This window comes from Lygodium microphyllum, chromosome 8, assembly GCF_053477565.2.
Source record: "Lygodium microphyllum isolate KBCC chromosome 8, Lygodium_microphyllum_v1.1.10, whole genome shotgun sequence".
NCBI lineage: Eukaryota > Viridiplantae > Streptophyta > Polypodiopsida > Schizaeales > Lygodiaceae > Lygodium > Lygodium microphyllum.
This window is the reverse complement of record NC_141142.1, coordinates 47,104,573-47,124,734: the sequence shown is the minus strand read 5'-3', so window position 1 is coordinate 47,124,734 and position 20,162 is coordinate 47,104,573. Positions and strand designations below refer to the sequence as shown.

Below are 20,162 nucleotides of genomic sequence, written 5' to 3'. Positions count from 1 at the left end.
AGTAATCATACCCAATACTGGCAAACAATCAATCTCAATGACTACATGAGCACCCATAAAATACTCCTTATCACATTTAAGGGTTGTCACAATTCCCCATAATTCTCTTTTAACCTGTGGATACCTTCTCTGTCGTTTAGTCAATACTTTAGCACCAAAGCATATTGTATATCTTTGACCTTCCTCATCATCTTGCCCGATTGCCCATCCAATCCCGATTGGACTTGTATCCACAGTAATAATGATAGGCTTTCCATGTGAATAGTCAGCCTTTCTCAATGTAGGAGCAGATTTTAAGAGTTGCTTCAATTTCTTCATTGCTTTCTGATGCTTCCTTTCCCAATGAAATCTCTAACCTTTCCTCAGAAGTTGATATAGAGCATCGGCTACATGTACGCTACATGTGCAAAGTGAGGAATCCATATCAAATAGAACACACATGCCCCCAAGAATCTACGCACCTCTGATACATTCATGCATACATCTTGCATTCTATCAATCCCATCTATTTTTGGTGGTGATGGTATTCGCCCATAGGGCCCACACATATGCCCAACAATCAAAACCTCTTCAACTCCAAAGACAAAATTTTGTCCAGAAAGAGCTAAATGCACCTCTTCTAGACATGTCAAAATCCTTTCACAATCCACAATATGATCTACAACAAACTATTTGCATCCATGAGCATCCATCTTTGCATTCTTTTCATCCATTGCACACCCTTTGATTGGAACATCATCCAAGAAGGGCATTGTCAATTGTGGTATAAAATCCCTGAGTACCCTATTCATAGCATTTGTCATGTGTGCCACTGAGTTTGTTGCGCCCTCTGGGAGAGTACACATCCGTACTAACCCCAAGGGAATCTTCATGGTTGTGATATCCCTGCTTTCAATTGCAAGCTAAAATTGATCATACCCCGAGTAAAGATCACCCAAAGAATAGATCACTCTGCCTTCAAAAGCCTATGCAAATTCATCAACCACAGGACTTGCACCCACATTTCTTATGGTCACTTTATTGACCGGTTGCATGTCTTGAATAAATCTCAAAGCCCCATTCTTTTTGGACATAGTAAACTAATGATTTGAGCACAGGGCTGAAGAGGGCTCCAAGATCTTCATGCAAATCTTTTCATTTAGCAAATCCATCAGCTTTGGCAAGTAAGCTTTAGGCACTGGAATAGGCCTCAAGTTCTATGGTACATGTGGCACAGTAAATATGACCATAGGAGAGACAATATTTGGATCCATACAACCTATTTCACTTGGCTGAAATGCAAATGCCTTTCCATGCCTAGCCAACATCCACATAAAATAGTCTCTCTCAGTAGGCAAAAGAAACCCTTCTGCACCAACTTTCAATTCATGTAATGTTTCAGATGTAAACAAATGACCTATATCTTTAGGATCCCATAAGCTTGGCTGCCTTGACACTTTTTCATACAAACCCTCACTCTCTGGTGGAAGTGGCAAAGCAATTGGTGTCACCTTTTTTTCAACTGTCTTATACTTTGTCTCCACAAGTGCTTCAGCCCATTGTAATCCTTCCTGCTGAGCAAACAATGCTATAACATCATATAAATCCAAAGAACATATTGACAACGCTCTGTTTTCAGCCTCATTTTTTGCATGTATAGTTGCTGAAATTTCAGCTATAGTGTCATCAATATTCAGCCCATAAAAGATACCTGAAATGCCTTGATTTTCAGCTAACGGTCCCAATGCTTTCAGTTCCTTAATAGCATGTTTCATAGATATGCGTTCAGCCTTGCACATAGCTTCCATAGGCTTAAACCAACATGGACTATTTGCTGTAAAGTGAGAATAACCAATAGTAAATACATGCTTCATTCCATCAAGAGGTGAGTACATCCTGTGAACAACACTACTATAGCCCCGCATTACAGCAGTACTTAATGAAATTTCAAGTCTTTGAATTCCCTCGCATTTGGAGCCAAAGGAGACTCTCGAAGTGTATCTCAATTTCTAGGACGATTAACACAAACAATAAGAAATTGGACTGCTTTTTTCCCATCCTTGCTTCTGACTCTTGCATAAGCAAAACCATCATCAAGCACCTTTGTTTCCATATGCACTCCTATAATATAGGGTTGTCCCAAAATCACTGCATATGAGGAATTATCTTGCACAAAGAAGTGTTGCTCTTCTTGTACATCACCAATTGTCACTTTTACATTAGGACATGCAGCATAGAGCTCTCCCGAAGAATTATTTGCAGCCCTCATACACCAACCATGATCAGTGTCTACAGGCCATGCACCATTTTCATACAATCCACACTCAATGACATTTATCTTAGACCCATGGTCAAGTAAAGCAACACAAGGAGTTTTACGTTCCCCTATTTTCACTACCGTTTCAGTGGTAGCCCTAGCCTAATGATTTCTTGTGTAATGACTTCGAGGAATAAATCCTAGAGTCTCTTCCCCATATTGTTGCATCTGTCTTACTCCACCATACATATTGCTACAAGATAATGCATTTTCAGCCACTTTCTTCTCTTTTTCACATGTTGTCCCACTGATTAGTCTCATCTTGCATAGATAATCCAATATTTACTTCATGCTCATATTTAGCCCAAATACCCAACAAACCGGTTTCCTCTTCAAATTACAGTAATGCACTAGTGGTATCACCAAGAAACTGACGCTTGCTCTTAATTATATCAATGATCTCATCATGAAATTCTTGCTTGGCGATGCCAAGCACCTCTCCCAAGGTTAATTCCACCTGACTGTTTAAGATCCATTCTTCAAGAACCTTCTTAAGATTTGTGGCTGTCTCAATGTCGGATTGCAACTTATATCATGGTTGCTTGCATTTCTTTTTGCTCTCTTGTTTGCTATCCTATTTTTTCTCCTGACTGACCTCTTCCATAACATGCTCGTCAGGAGGTGGCTGATTTGTAGCTTTAGGCTGATCCACACTTCTTCTTGTCATTCTTTTAGATGTCCCTGCAATATCTTCATCTCTTTTTCATTTTTCTTCCACAAGTACATCCGTGTTTTGTACCTTTGCTAAATATGCATACACTGAATATGCATCTACTGGTGATTCCTAACCAATTACACCACGAATGTCTTGCCCTACATGAGACATTTCACTATCAGTGACCTTTCTCCTTTCAACTGCATGTAAAGCATGTGTCCATATTTCAGCCTTTGGACCAACATCACTTGGTCATGCATTCTATCCAACTATAGACCGAAAGTAGAAGCATGTACCACTGCATAAGCATTTCGAACTGCCAAGTCTTCCAACAACTTCTACATACCTCCCTTTTCGAAATTCAAAGTAAGAGGCAATCCCGTTTCTTGTGCATGGATCTTGCCATCTTTCCAAAAGATGAGCTGTTGTGCCAAGGCCTCCTGATAGGCAGCACAATCCTTTCTCTCATGCTGCAAACTATCACATATATCTTTTTCCTGGCTTAGGTTCTGCTGCTCATCTCCTTTCCTCTTGTCCTTTTTCATCAAATTTTGCAACCTTCAATTGAAGATCCTGCATGCCTTTGACCAATTCATTTAAGACATCTTTTCTAACAGAGGGAACAATAGCACGTATAGCCATAGGGTTAGCCACAGAAGTAGGTGGCTTACTGGATACATCAACTGTCTTACCCATAACAGTGGGCAAGCTAGAGACATACAATCTTTCTCTTCTTCTATGCTTCTTCACAAGTGCAATAACAGCTTCCTTGACATGTCTCCACTCTGTCTTCAGACCTGTATCTGCAGTTTGATCCTCCAGCAAATCATCAAGCTTCTCTTGAAGCTCAAGATCAGCTGCCTATATAAACAATTCAAATTTCTAACTTGCAAGAGCTTGTTGTTCTGCAAGTTCCAACTGCTCAAATCGACTTTCAAATTCTCTTAACAATTTTGTAGCCAGAAGACCCTTATTGGGTTGTAAAACCCACTCCTGAAAAGTCTTGCGCATAATCAAACTAGTATCTTCAATGTAAAATTATTCCTTGAGTGTCTTGTTGAAAGCTACCCAGTCAACATCTTGCAAGTATAATTCAGTAATCCGTGCTTTCAGTTCATGTATAGTAACACATACAAAATACCGGCTCCATGCAAGTTGAGCCATTCCAAAGAATTCCGTCTTTTGAGCATAATGCAGATACATTTCTACCATTGAATAACTTCACCTCATGCTCAATTGCTTGCAAAGCATTCATCACAACACTATTTGAGCAGAAGCTTGCATCACCTGTTGTTGTTGTTGTACTTACATAAGCATATTCATGTTTTGCACCAATTGTTGCAAAACATCATTGGAGATTGTGTTCAAAGGTTCTCCCATCTTGTCTTTCCTTCTTCTGACGACCTTTCACATTGGGTTCACCAATGTTGGAGGGGTTTTTCTTGAGAGGTCGAATCCACTGGGAATCTAAGGTAGAAGGAAGTAGAGATAGGAGATGGAAGAGAAGATAAAGAATGCACAAGAGATAAACACAACAATGACAAAGAACAATGAATCAAATCAATATGTATTGATAGAACTTGAAATCCTTTGTCTGGCACTACTTAGAAGCACTCTCCAGGCATTAGATCTCCTGGAGCTCCCTCGTAGAACAAAAACATGGATCAGAAATAACAACTCCTTCTCTATTGCTCAGAACCCAAATCTGATGGATCAGAAATAACAACTCCCTTGTAGAACAAAAACATGGATCAGAAATAACAACTCCTTCTCTGTTGCTTAGAACCCAAATCCGATGGCTCCGTTGGCTCCGAAAGGGGGGTAAAACTTCAGGACACTTGACCACGGATCTCCTAGATCACTTCTTCTTCCTCTTCCAATTCAAACTGCAGTTTTCAGCCTGTCAATAGTGATCGCGACACACACGATTTCGTCAATCTGTCTTTTTTATGAAAAATCTCATAACTGGCTGAAAAAGCCACTTGCTTTTTGCATGCCATCCTTATCTAGAAGCTTTTCTAACTTTTTCGAATTTTTAGAATAAATACTATAAAAAATAGGCTAAAATTATTCAAAAATCTAGTATTTTTGGATAATCCATGCAACTCACACTAGTACTAATGACTCGGATTACATTGACTCTCTAGATCAATAAATAAGTCGGATGATGATGCATTCCATGCTTTTTCACACTATGTCTGCATAGCATCATGACAACGGACCACGGCATATCAACCATGCAATATCCAAGTGAAGAAGATCCTGATCTCAGAAGACTCAAAACTCAATAGCATAAACCACCTACTCAATGTATGTCAAACATCCAACAATACTCCCACTGGCACAAAAGCCGTATGGATCAAGCCAAGAAGCTCAAGAAAGGCATATGAGAGTACCAGTGGACAAAAGATCCAAGACCAGACATCAATAAGTCATCATGAGCATATAGGCTATATAGCCTCCAATTAGAGCATCCATAGATATCAATTGTATCCCAAATACAACTCTAGCATGCCAAGAAATATCCTAAGTAAGTTCTGGGATGCCATATGCAAGCCAAGACAAGGCACTAGTAGCAATCAGCTCCAAACAATGTGACTAGCATGTAGTAGTAGCATAGGCCAAACATGTCAAGACAGGTCAAACATAGGTAACACACATGCCATATGTACATCCAAGACGGAGCATCAAATGCATTCCAAAGCCGAGCTCCTAGGGGTAAAGGCGCCTTTGCCTAGTCGCTCGTGTATTACTACACTAACAGTACTTGCCACTGCACATTGCAGGTGGCGGGCGCCCGTCACTGTCACTTTGTTCTTTATTCTTTGAGTGACAGTTTGAATAAAGGAAGGCCCAGTCACACATTGTGACTATTGGAGTTCCCATTGGTGTCTCTCTCTCTTCTTGCTTTTGCTCTCCGCCATAGCTCACTTCCAAGCAAGCTTCGATCCTTCTCACCTTTCAATTATTAGGAGCATCGGAGAGAGCATGTATCAGATTATGTCTAACTCTAGGAGCACAATCCATAGTAGCTCTCTATTGCTTATCAACATTTTGACCATGTCTCTTGGTTAGCTCAATCATGGCCTTATTGCATTCTAGCCAAGCCTCTGATGGCTCTAGGGAGTTCCTCTTAATCTCATCCCTCACACTTTAGTCTCATCATACAAAGGGTGGTGACTCTAGAAAGGACCTATTCATTTGAGATAGAGGTGGGCTTTCCCTTGTGCCTAAGGTAATGATTGGCGAAAAGGAAAATTGGGGGATGGTGACTAGGGAATGAGATTTCTATCACCAAGCTAAATTTGAGTCAAGCACTACTCACCGAACACTATCATTGGGGTAAACTCTATCTAAGCAACCGACCCTCCACCACTCGCCTATTTGGTGGTTGTGCAAAGTATACAACTTGTCCCTTTTTCCAAAGGTGCATGCTACATCAACCAACCCATGCATGCTCTGTATGTTCTCCCAATTCCATTTCTTGTCCACCAACATCACTTCTTTTCCGTGAGAGCATCATCCTCGTCCATTGTCATAACATCATAAAATAAGACCAGAAGCAAACAATCACCATGCATTCCGCCTCCATGGCAACTAATGAGCCATGCTCATTGGCCCAAGTCAGTTTTCAAGGCCATGTAATCTCAAAAACCATTATCATGGAGCCACCTCTCCCTCATAGACAATTCTTTGCAAAGTAGATGTAACCAAGGTAAGTGAGACTCATGGCCTCTTGGTCCCCTACTTTGATCCCTTGAAGCATCAGGACGTTTGGCCTCAAGCACCAGAGGACCCCATATAACATCTCCTTCCTCCTATCTGAGCTTAGGCCTTGAACATTCCAAGCCAAAGATGTGATTTTCTTCATTCTTCCAATGAGTTAGGTTGGCCATGGCCATAAGCTCGACCTCTTTACCCAAAACTGCATAGCAATCGTGATCCACTACCAGTGAGCTAGCTAAATGTTTGAGAGATACCTTACTTGGCTTCTACATCTTGCTCTTCCAACCTCGAGGATCAATATTTTCCTTCTCCTTGCCTTCGCTCTCCTTTGTGCTCAAGCTTAGAACTAGGTTTTCTTTGTACTTGACCATGCATCCTAGTACCCAAGCTCTATTAGCTAATGAGCTAAGGAGTGCCATGAAGAAGCCCCTTCCAACAAATTCAAAGTGATGAATGAAGGCTCTCTCTTAATAGGTAGTTGTAAACCAACAATTGAACTCGTCTTCTGCTAGGGGACATCTCATGAAATAAAAGAAAATACCATAAGAAGCGTAATCATCATATCTCTGGAAAATCCATTGAATGGATAATGGGACAATTGCCTTGAAGCACTTTTCTTGCCTGCCACCTTTGCCTCTACTCTTCTCCAAGTGTTGATGGTAGCTTGCTCATTCTTGACAGTGTGCTCCAACTCTGCCATGTCTTGTCTCCCTAATCTAATGGCCAAGGTATAATCCGTCTCCATCCCTCCTTCATCATTGGAGTTTGCTACCCTATTCACAAACTAGTTCTCCTCCCCATCACACGATCTAGCTCTCTTCCTCACCCCAAAACCCTCTTGCATGCATGCAAGGGGGAGGGAGCCACCACGTGCTAGTTGGCCTTAACAGCCCTTAACAACATGCTAGGCCAATTAAAAATGTTGTTGCTTTAACGATGTGTCAGCTCATTGATGTTTACCTTGTTCTTACCACCAAGAGTTTCCAAATGATGTGTATCAATTCTTTTCTTTCTTGTAATTTGCGTTCTCTTCAATTTTGAGTTAATTTATGCAATTGTATATGGAAGGACTACAATAGCTCTATCCAAGTTTCTCTTTAATTTTCGCCATATTGGTGTTCCCCAAAATGAATATGCCATTGTTTCTTCTTTTCTATCACAAAACAAGCACAACACGGTGATACTTTTAAACAAACTTACATCGATTCATCTTAACAAGAACATTAACAAGAAACTTATCAAATCAATATGTGCCATCAAAATAGAATGTGAGTGGATGGAGTTGATAACCATACCCTAATCACTCTCTTTCTCCATTGCTCCAATGAGTCCTTAAGTTTCATTTAGGCTTCCCCACATTTTAGGATCCATCCGTGTGACTCTTTTGTTGAAATCCGCCCGCTTTTTGAGCTTCACCGAGGGCTTTTCTTTATGGTTCTTCCTGAACCACAAGGGGTGTCTAAGGGTAGCCGTGCGGCGCTACCCTGAATAGTCACATCATTGTGCAATATGTCTATTGAAATGTTTGCACACTTAGCATGCCTAGGGAGAATACAAAAGGACGAATGGCTTAGTGGATCTAAAGCTTTCCCTCCGTGCTATTGGCAAGGGACTCAAACCCTACAGAATTACACACGTACTTTTTCGTAATGAAGGTCTTGTTTGTAGTGGGTTGGGCACAAATAAAGTTCGAGGTGGGGAAAAGTGGCCATCACTTGACAAAAGTGGACCCAATGAAATTGTGACACATCACTTGAGGGAAACCTCCATTTTTTAGAGAACTTTGTCCTAGTGGTAGTGTGTGACTGGCCTAATGTCCTAGTGGCAGTGTACTGGGGGCCGACCCCTGCCTGCCCTCAAAACAATCCAATTACATGTTTAAACGTTAAATGGCACCCAAGTCATCAAAAAGTGTGTCCATCCATACTTTCTTTCTTCGTCTGTCCATCCGAGCTGGTGTGTAACTGGCCTAAGTTATCGTTCAACTTGGGAATGTTATGGCCTGCCCCGATATGGTCTGGGAAAGGCCTGCAGCCACCATAGCCAGCCCTTTGACGAGCTCCCTTGTCCCCAAAACGAGCCTTATCCATTCGGCCTCCGCTTCGTCTCCTCCATTGCGCCTGCCCTCCTCGCACAGAATCGCATTCCATGGCACCCTCGCCACCACGAAGCAGCAGCAGCAAAAGAAGAAGAAGGGTTCCACAGCGCGCGACTGGAGCTACGAGCACCTCATGGTCGTGTGGGACGAAGTGTTCGAGAGGTGCTGCTCCGACCCCGCCAAAGCGTCCTGCATCCAGGAAGTGTCCCGGAGAGGCCTTGCCGAACATGGCCGTGGCTGTGTGTTCGTATTTGAGTCTGTGCAGACCAAGCTGCGCGGCCGCGCAACTGGCTTCACTTCCAAGCCCCCCAGGACTTCCCTAGAGGTTCCCGAGTTCACCACCATATCGTGGTACGCCCTGTACACACCGAGACATTTCCTTCTTGATCCGAGACAAGCCCCCACTAACAGCATCAAGCCTCATGATGCAACTGCTATAGATGTATCATCCAGCATTGTGTCTTCAAATGTGTCGATCGAATGCGGTGAAGAACAGGTTAGTAGTCTGTCAAATAACCTTTGGCATATGCTAACCAGAGTCTCCAGGTTTGCATGCTGTACCTCCTTCCATCCATATGTGCACAGGCACATCACATAGGAGTAGTTTTTTTTCTACTCAACATACAATTGCTTAATAAGAGAGCATGGAAGCATGATTTTTTTCTGTAATTATTTTTGGATGGTCTGGTTATCCTTGCAGTCTCAAAGCCACATGGCTCCTCACCAGATCCTAACCTAGTAAACTTACGACAGGATGAAATATCACCTTGTAGGCATGTCACTGAGACCCAAGGTTGTTCTGAAATGTTGAAAAGCGTAGATTGCCACCCTTGAGAACTGCTCTAATGGCTAAATACCTGTTCCAATTGCTGCTAGAAATGGTCCAACTGCTCTTTGACTACTATGGCCATGAACTTGCCCTATGTCAGTCCTATTCATCCCCTACTGGAGTCAACTGCTTTGTATTAGCACTCGATACAGTTCGATAGTACTGTTTGGCTGAGCCTATTATGAAAATAGACAATTGTGCACCTAATCTGCCAACTTGATAGCTTTATTTCGGAGAGTGGAGGTGCTAAAGATAAAAATAGGGAGTTTTTAATGGTGATCTTTTCTTTTTTAGGGGTTGTCATTACAGATGAACATCATTCTTGATCAAGGGAAAGTGCGTGGTGGAGGTGGCAAGCATGTTCAGACATGTGAACATGGTTAGTATTATGTTGTGAAATCACAATTCAGCCGCCTTGTGTGTGGAAGATATAAGGCTTTTGAAATGTCCACAGTCCATCTAGTATCCAACTTGCACACGACACTATTCGTATCCACAAACATAAGAGGAATGGACATCAGACTCACCTCAAAGCCATAGTACCAAACAGGCTCATTGCCAAGCATGTAAGCTAGCAACAAATCGGGTAATGGCCACATCCTAAGAGTTGGCATCCCATATCAATAGCCCACACCACTCGAGTGTATGGATGCATTGGCTTATAGGCCAAGAGTCCTAAAGTGGTGATCACACAATTGTGCACAATAGGGCCTTGAGTCCTATAAGTATGACCAATTGTCCTAACCTTGAAGCACCCCTAGTGCATTCATATAAGTCACCCCATAACCACTATGACCAACGTTGCTAGCACCCTTCTGGATGTGCAAGGATGTAACAGCCGGCTTGCAAGGTGCACACCACACGGAGAAGAAATAGTGATGGGAAACTTATACTTGTGTAGCAGAAAAGAGAAGTGAAGGTCCTAAATATCAAAACAAACCATCTGTGCTACATACATAGTCTCTAGCAATCTCTCCCTCAAATAGATACAAGATTGCAGAATGTAGAACCAACTAGGACTAGTAGGTCAATCCATCTTATTGAAGATTTGTTGAATTACCATGTGGTGCAGTAGGTAGCTTAGTGGTCCAGCTACACCTCGCCTCATAGAAGTCCTCAATGTTGAGAGACAGGTCCCAAGATCATGCTAGTAGGGACCAGTAGTAGGACTAGTGCCAACTGCAAGAATCCAACCCAAGGGTGAAGGCTTGAAGTAGAGGGCAGAGCATAGGGATTAGGAATACTCCAACAGGCAGCTTGAGGGCTGTGAGCAGCTTGCTGCAGTCGTATGCCACAAACAGTGGGATAGAGTGTCGTCACTCACATGGCTCTTGCAAGAGAGAAACAAGTCAGCACCTGAAAAGGATGCTAGGATGTCAGACCGCACAAGTGAGTGCTGATGCAGAGGGAGCTGTCTGAGAGCAGCAATGGCTCTGCTTGATGGCATAGAGGCTGTTCTCACTAGCAGGGATGGCAGGGTGAATGGCGGAGCAGCCTCACGGGCAGCACATGTCTTTGCACAGGTGTAATGGCTGCATTCGATGGCACAAAGGCTGTGTTCACTAGCAGCAATGGCAGTATGAATAGCTGCGGCAGCTGCATGGGCAGCAAAACCTGCATTTGGCACAGGCAGCTTTGTGGACTTTTGGAGCAATAGTGTGGTGGCTGGAATCAGCAATTTGACCTGGTACAGCAGGGTAGACAGCTGGCACAGCACTCCAATCAGGAAAAACTGCATTTTGGGCATTTCACAATAGTGTGACAGCAGTTGGTGATTATGTGGCAGCTGGAGAAGGCATCATGAAAGCCTTGGATCAGTTGTGCAGCAGCAGGGTCAGGTTTGGTAGCAGGATGCATCATGGAGAGGCAGATGATAGTGGTGATGGAAATTGGGTGCCCAAATGTGAGTAAAAGAGATGAAAGTGGGGTTGGGCAGGTGGCCTAATGGAAATTCTTCAATGTTAATGTGCTTTTTTGGGGGTGTATGAGAGCCTAATAATTGGCCAACAATGGAAGAATTTATTGAGGCCTAATTTTTATTCCTTGCAGCAACAAGTTACAACACCTGCAGCAAGGGCTGGGGCCACCAATGATGTAGTCAAGACTTTTGATAGATGTGCTATTCAAGATGTATCATGCCAAGTTGTTGGTTATGATCAGCAATACAAGGGCGAGGGGTTGAAACATTGCTGTGCAATGCTCAAGAAGAATGGAACTTGGTGCAAGAATGCACACTGCTCCCACACCCATCCGGAGTTGCTGCTGGTCGATCTTAGCCTGCTGCCCATGTAGTGGACATCGCTAGTAATGGGATCTTCACACGACCGCTGCAATATGAGTCTTTTGCAGTTAATGACATGTCCTAGCTGCCACAAGCTCTCAAAAGGCTGCCAGAGCATATTGACAGCATCTACAGCCTGGTGATTAAAGTCAACCTGATTGGAGATTGTGTTCACCATTATCAGAGAGCATACTAGTTGATTCCATCCAGCCAGTCATCTACCCTTTCCAGCTTGTGATCTGTGCTGATACAGGGTGCCTGGCTGTCAAGAAGCCTTGTGCCATCATTCGGAGAGCTGATGTCATCAGTGAATTGATCAGGATTTTGTTTTGCACCTGCTGGACCTGTGTCTTCTGTTGCCATCTCATTTGACATTGATAGAGACATTGGTGGATTGGTGCTGTGTTTCAGGATTGTCTCAAGTATGTCACACTCTGATATTGCTCTTAGACACCTTTTTGTCTTGATATGGTGGTTGCTGCACTCCGGATCTATCATTGGAGTACGACGAAACCCGAAACCCTAGGCGCTGACGCTTCTGAGTCTTTGGTGGCCCATAGGTTGTAGATTCCAAAGGGAATCTAATAAATTTGCTACACCCTAGACTTTTCCTTCTCCTAGAGGTTAGAATCATTGGGATTGCACACCACCAGCATGTCTTTGTTTGTATTTGTTTAGAGGAGTTGATAGGAAAGCACTAAGGTTTGCATTATGTGATGGTATTTTTGACTTTCAAACTAGTAGTGAAATTGAGTAAGTCATTGGACCCTTGGAGTTCTTTTTGGATGATTTAAAGAAGTGAGCGAGTTTATTGTAGTGTTTGTTGAGCTTGGATGATGAATTCATATGCCTAAAGCACGGTCTTCTTTCAATGGTGTAGTACTGAGCAAGTATTGTGTCACATTTATATGTGACTACCAATGGACTGATTGGCAAGATGAAGTCTGTGCTTCCGTCACAATGATTGCATATTTCTATGTATTGTCTTGTTTTCAAAAGTCTAGTTAGTGTTGGTTGGGGTGGAACCATATGGACTGAATGGTACATGTTTGGTATGTTAGATACGTGATTTAGGTTAGTCTGAGGTTTTAGGTACATAGGTACATGCTAGAAAACATAAAAACATAATATTTTTAGTATAGAGCATGCGCATGCTTTCACAGAGACACTAACCCGGAGAGACATGCATGCATGCGAAAAAAAAGAGATTAGAAATATTCAAAAACGTTAAACCAATTATAGCAGGGGCAAAGGGGCAATTTTCTTAATAATTGAGTGATCAGCTACAGATTCTTCTGTAAGGGTAGATAATGTACTGTACATAAATACATTCAGAAAGGATCCATATGCTGTGCAGATCCTACCTTATCTTGGTTTCTAGGTGGTAACATTTTTGTGACACATCAGCACAATCTATGGGCCTTCTTTTGATTCTCACTGGGGTATACATGACCAAGAGTTTTTTGGTAGGGATTTTTCCCATAAGAGATGTCAAAAGTGGCTGCCCAAAGTTGCTAGCAACACCCAATCCTACAGGAGTGATCAATAGAGAACTAAGACTAAATTTTTTAAATGAATGTACCTAGGAAAAGCACCATGTTTGCTATCTTTCTGTTAATATTACTTCTTTGTCTTCGTGTCAATACATATTTTTTTGCCTCAAAAATGCTTATGGGTGCCATTTTTGTTATTAGCTTGTATGCTTGCTCACAGCTTTTGGTTGCTAAGGAAGATCATTATGGTCTACAGGAGGAGCATGTGGAGCTTATTAACCAGGAAATACTTATCCCATCTCTCAGAGGAATGGACGTGACAAGGCTGCTAAGCCTAACTGCCAATTTTGATCCAGAAGTGAGCGAGTTTAGGTCCACAAGCAAGGCATCCTTAATCAACTCAAGAACTGTGGATGCTGGGGGCGAGGATCCTTACAATCCAACTAAAGATGAGCTGGTTTTGTTGCTTCATTTAGTTGTAGATGGGAGACTTGCTGTTGGGGCAGATGTTTTAGTAGCTGAGAGTGAGCTTGATGCTAATGGTCTTGAAATAGAAGGCAGGTGCAAATTGAGGCTGAAGTATTCTTTGTAAAAAGCCCATATATCAATTTGTTGAAGATAGGTGGAGTTTGTGCAATCCAACTATACATTTGTTCTTGAAAAGCTCAAAGAATAATAACCAAAACGTTTCTGCAAATCCAGCTTAAGCTATTTGTTAGTATTATGCCTACTGTTGATTATCTCGAGTGACAAGCATTAATAGGGGGACATGAAAAATCATGTAAAATTAAGCATAACTAGAATATAACAGATGAAGAGAATGCCAGGAACCTGTTACTTGGCAGAGCTGTATCCCCAAGAAAGTGAATCCCTATTATTGCACTCAAGCAAGAATTTGAATGCTAGTACCAAATAAGCATTATCTCTAAGGGATCATTTCCCTCGTTGCAACTTTCAGGAGTAATGCTGCAGTTGTATGCCACAAACAGTGGGATAGAGTGTTGTCACTTACATGGCTCTTGCAAGAGAGCAACAAGTCAGCACCTGAAAAGGATGCTAGGATGTCAGACTGCACAAGTGAGTGCTGATGTAGAGGGAGCTGCCTGAGAGCAGCAATGGCTCTGCTTGATGGCACAGAGGTTGTGCTCACTAGCAGGGATGGCAGGGTGAATGGCTGAGCAGCCTCATGGGCAGCACATGTCTTTGCACAGGTGTAATGGCTGCATTCGATGGCACAAAGGCTGTGTTCACTAGCAGCAATGGCAGTATGAATAGCTGTGGCAACTGCATGGGCAGCAAAACCTGCATTTCGGCACGGGCAGCTTTGTGGACTTTTGGAGCAATAGTGTGGTGGCTGGAATCAGCAATTTGACCTGGTACAGCAGGGTAGACAGCTGGCACAACACTCCAAACAGGAAAAACTGTATTTTGGGCAGTTCTTCACAACAGTGTGACAGCAGTTGGTGATTATGTGGTAGCTGGAGGAGGCATCATGAAAGCCTTGGATCAGTTGTGCAGCAGCAGGGTCAGGTTTGGTAGCAGGATGCATCATGGAGAGGCAGATGATAGTGGTGATGGAAATTGGGTGCCCAAATGTGAGTAAAAGAGATGAAAGTGGGGTTGGGCAGGTGGCCTAATGGAAATTCTTCAATGTTAATGTGCTTTTTTGGGAGTGTATGAGAGCCTAATAATTGGCCAACAATGGAAGAATTTATTGAGGCCTAATTTTTATTCCTTGCAGCAACAAGTTACAACACCTGCAGCAAGGGCTGGGGCCACCAATGATGTAGTCAAGACTTTTGATAGATGTGCTATTCAAGATGTATCATGCCAAGTTGTTGGTTATGATCAGCAATACAAGGGCGAGGGGTTGAAACATTGCTGTGCAATGCTCAAGAAGAATGGAACTTGGTGCAAGATTGCACACTGCTCCCACACCCATCCAAAGTTGCTGCTTGTCGATCTTAGCCTGTTGGCCATGTGATGGACATCACTAGTAATGGGATCTTCACACAACTGCTGCAATATGAGTCTTCTGCAGTTAATGACATGTCCTAGCTGCCACAAGCTCTTAAAAAGGCTGTCAGAGCATATTGACAGCATCTACAGCCTGGTGATTAAAGTCAACCTGATTGGAGATTGTGTTCGCCGTTATCAGAGAGCATACTAGTTGATTGCATCCAGCCAGTCATCTACCCTTTCTAGCATTTGATCTGTGCTGATACAGGGTGCCTGGCTGTCGAGAAGCCTCGTGCCATCATTCGGAGAGCTGATGTCATCAGTGAATTGATCAGGATTTTGTTTTGCACCTGCTGGACCTGTGTCTTCTGTTGCCATCTCATTTGACATTGATAGAGACATTGGTGGATTGGTGCTGTGTTTCAGGATTGTCTCAAGTATGTCACACTCTGATATTGCTCTTAGACACCTTTTTGTCTTGATATGGTGGTTGCTGCACTCCGGATCTGTCATTGGAGTACGACATTCTCCAACGTGATTCATTTGCTATTGGATCGCTCTACCTCTGAGGATTGTGTACATTTATTCATTCATTATTTGACTCCATCATTCATTTAGTGTCATCTTCTTTCTTGAGTTTTGCCTTTTGCGTCAGTGCCTTTGTTTATTGTGTTTCAGTCATGTTCATACACTTTGTGTTTTGCTTTTGCGAACCCTAGCATATCTCCACAGATTTGGCTTTAGGCCCCATTCATTCTCTTGATGAGCAAGAACCATGGAGTGATTGGAAATGTAGGGATTCAAAAGCCCTCATGTGGTGGATCTTATAAGGTGATTTATGTCATGTTGGTGTGAAATAAGCATTGGCTAAGTAACAAAGCAAATATGACTAGGATGCTCAAATGTCAAGCATTCTTGTATGTAGATGCATTTGAATTGGCATATAAGGTCACACAAGGGAACCCTTTTGATTGTTGTAAGAGGACTCCAAAGAGATAACTAAGGGTCACCTTGGCTACTTGCAACAAGCCAAAGTCCCCCAACAAGAAACTCGAAACCCTAGGCGTTGACGCTTCTGAGTCTTTGGTGGCCCATAGGTTGTAGATTCCAAAGGGAATCTAATAAATTTGCTACACCCTAGACTTTTCCTTCTCCTAGAGGTTAGGATCTTTGGGATTGCACACCACCAGCATGTCTTTGTTTGTATTTGTTTAGAGGAGTTGATAGAAAAGCAATAAGGGTTGCATTATGTGATGGTATTTTTGGCTTTCAAACTAGTAGTGAAATGGAGTAAGTCATTGGACCCTTGGAGTCATTTTTGGATGATTTAAAGAAGTGAGCGAGTTTATTGTAGTGTTCGCTGAGCTTGGATGATGAATTCATATGCCTAAAGCAAGGACTTCTTTCAATGGTGTAGTACTGAGCAAGTATTGTGTCACATTTGTATGTGACTACCAATGGACTGATTGGCAAGATGAAGTTTGCACTTGTCACAATGATTGCATATTTTTATTTATTGTCTTGTTTTCAAAAGTCTAGTTAGTGTTGGTTGGGGTGGAACCATATAAATTGTATGGTACATGTTTGGTATGTTAGATATGGGATTTAGGTTAGTTTGAGGTTTTAGGTACATTTTAGAAAACATAAAAACATAATATTTCTAGTGTAGAGCATGCACATGCTTTCACACAGACACTAACCCGGAGAGACATGCATGCATGCAGAAAAAAAGAGATTAGAAATATTCAAAAACCTTAAACCAATTATAGTAGTGGCAAAGGGGGAATTTTCTTAATAATTGAGTGATTAGCTACAGATTCTTCTGTAAGGGTAGATAATGGACGGTACATAAATACCTTCAAAAAGGATCCATATGCTGTGTAGATCCTACCTGATCTTTGTTTCTAGGTGGTAAACATTTTTGTGACACATCAGCACAATCCATGGGCCTTCTTTTGATTCTTATTGGGGTATACATGACCAAGAGCTTTTTGGTAGGGATTTCCCATAAGAGATGTCAAAAGTGGCTGCCCAAAGTTGCTAGCAACACCTAGTCCTACAGGATTGATCAATAGAGAACTAAGACTAACTTTTTAAATGAATGTAGCTAGGAAAAGCACCACATTTGCTATCTTTTTGTTAATATTATTTTTTGTCTTCTTGTCAATACATATTTTTATGCCTCAAAAATGCTTATGGGTGCCATTTTCGTCATTAGCTTGTATGCTTGCTCACAGCTTTTGGTTGCTAAGGAAGATCAACATGGTCTACAGGAGGAGCAGGTGGAGCTTATTAACCAGGAAATACTTATCCCATCTCTTAGAGGAATGGACGTGACGAGGTTGCCAAGCCTAACTGCCAATTTTGATCCAGAAGTGAGCGAGTTTAGGTCCACAAGCAAGGCATCCTTGATCAACTCAAGAACTATGGATGCTGGGGGCGAGGATCCTTACAATCCAACTAAAGATGAGCTGGTTTTGTTACTTCATTTAGTTGTAGATGGGAGACTTGCTGTTGGGGCAGATGTTTTAGTAGCTGAGAGTGAGCTTGATGCTAATGGTCTTGAAATAGAAGGCAGGTGCAAATTGAGGCTGAAGTATTCTTTGTAAAAAGCCCATATAGCCTTGATATCTTGAAACTTGTCTCAACTATTTCAGGCATTTTGATTTAATTAACCAACAAGATTGGTATAAGCCAGGAAAATGCAATTCAAGGAAGCCCATCCAATGTTAAGAAAAGTAAAATTGACTTTAATCTTGTGTGTGGATTCGGCATTATAAGTAGTAAAAGTTACAAAATTAGAGCTCTAAGCAAAAATGAAGAATCTATTTTCAACTTGTTGAAAAGGTAGGTAGGGTTTTGATATCCATTAAATTTGGGATAATTATCTTGTATGTATCAAGTTCTCAATTATCAATTCAAAACTTTTACAAATTATATGCATGCTCTCTCTCTCTCTCTCTCTCTCTCTCTCTCTCTCTCTCTCTCTCTCTCTCTCTCTCTCTCTCTCTGTGCACACAAATTGGGGATTTGATATGTTGAAGCATGTCTTGAAGCTTATGATCTTTTTATTTAGCATTTGAGAAGCAAATGAACAAGTGAATCTCTTCAAATCTTGATAAATAATTGAAGGCAAAATCTCAGTCATATGGAGGAGTTTAAGAGTTTTTGCTTGCACAAGGTTTGTAAAATTAATCATTTTCATATCCAAATTTAGTATGATGTGAGTACCATCAAGTCTCCCTAAATATGAGGAGCATTGAGTTTCCATTTTCTAGGAACACGAAAGAAATAAAATAGTTCTTTGCTATTGAAAACTATTAGGTGACCAAACCTAGATGCCTTCTTATGTATTTCTTATTAACAAGCCAACTATTGAATGTAAGAAAAGATTATGTCCTTAGTTTTTTGTTGTATGAATCACACACACACACACACACACACACACACACACACACACACACACACACATACACACATGTATGCATGCATGCACACCCTTGAAATGGACATGGAGATAAAAGAATGAGTACTTTAGGAGAAGAAGACGAGTAGCATTGAGAAATTGTGTAAGGTACTCGCCCATTAGCTGTCCAGGCACGCTTTTAGCGGTCTATCGAGAAACGAATCTAAGCGTTGTTGCCTGGCACTCCTAGGGAATGTTTCGAGTTTTGTCGCCTAGGATTTCTCGAATCCGCCTCGCAACAGAACGTTCTCGGTTGAAACCCACTAGGATCTACCTAAAATTTAGGCTCCTAGTGGCCAATGTCTCCTATCAGCATTCTAGCGTTGGATCTTGGACATCCTACTTTACGTAGAGATATCCAAGCCGAAGCAAACCCATTCTGCAGTTGGTTCAAAGAGAATGGGAAACAAGAGGAATGCGCCGCTCAACCTCTCCGTGCGTAAGGCATAGTCCCATTTCGGTCCCCTAAAACGGCATGAATCGAGTTCTAACCTAACAATACCTAAAGGTCAAACGACGATAAAATCTTGTGAGAAGCCTCCCAGTTCTCTGGGACCACCCTGTCGTAGGACAGACCCGTCGCGGATTCCACCCACCCGCTTCCCTTAATAGCTTTAGTTTTCTAATTAGGTCCTATCACATTTATGTGTGACACTTAAAGTCAGCTTCATTAATTAAGCCTTTTAGGGAACATGGTTCGTTCGCATAACTTATAGCACAAACACGAAAACATAGCAAGCAATCTATTGACAAACAAGTTCAAACAAGTTCCTTAACTTATCTTCAAGTTAATCTTTGTCTCCCGCCCATACAAGAGAAATTATGTATCCCTTCTGTCCAATAGAAGTATCTCTTCTGCCCTTCAAAAGTAACTGGTCTAAATCTCATGGCACTACAAATTCAATCCTTTATCTAGAATAGGATCTTCCAATATACCCAGACGTTGGGGGCCATGAAGGTCTTCAACTCCATTCTAGACCTAGCAAGGGGTGTTCAGATCTCCACCTGACCCACAAGCTATCTAGGAGCGAAACAACATTCCCGCGGTTGGCCTTTTCACCACTCGACCTTCAGCCCATGAATCGAGCAGTGCTCTCTTTGGGTTAATCCACGGTGCGATCATGGAGGTGATCCACCCGTGCAATATATCGTTCCTTAATTAAATCCTTTAGAAGTCCAGCACAACACGGCATTCAACCCTAATATCATTTTTTAGAAAAACATTCATTTATCTCCTTGGCAATTTATCATCACAGACCCTTACCATGCATTTAGCATAAATCACAAGCACTTGGAACAATCATCCAAACAACAAACTAACAACTAGTTGAATGTAAAAGCATTTAGGATGTTGTTAGA

At 41.9% G+C, this 20,162-nt stretch overlaps 1 protein-coding gene across 1 annotated transcript; it reads left to right on the top strand.

Annotated features, from left to right (window-relative positions):
* Positions 1–8,587: 8,587 nt before the first annotated feature.
* Positions 8,588–18,029, top strand: LOC148032245 (uncharacterized). Its single transcript, XM_087683895.1, has 7 exons — positions 8,588–9,271; positions 13,635–13,957; positions 14,337–14,455; positions 14,590–14,728; positions 14,828–14,963; positions 15,120–15,200; positions 17,575–18,029. The coding sequence occupies exons 1-7, from the start codon at positions 8,675–8,677 to the stop codon at positions 17,944–17,946; spliced, it is 1,767 nt and encodes a 588-aa protein (XP_087540021.1). The 5' UTR covers positions 8,588–8,674; the 3' UTR covers positions 17,947–18,029.
* Positions 18,030–20,162: the final 2,133 nt, after the last annotated feature.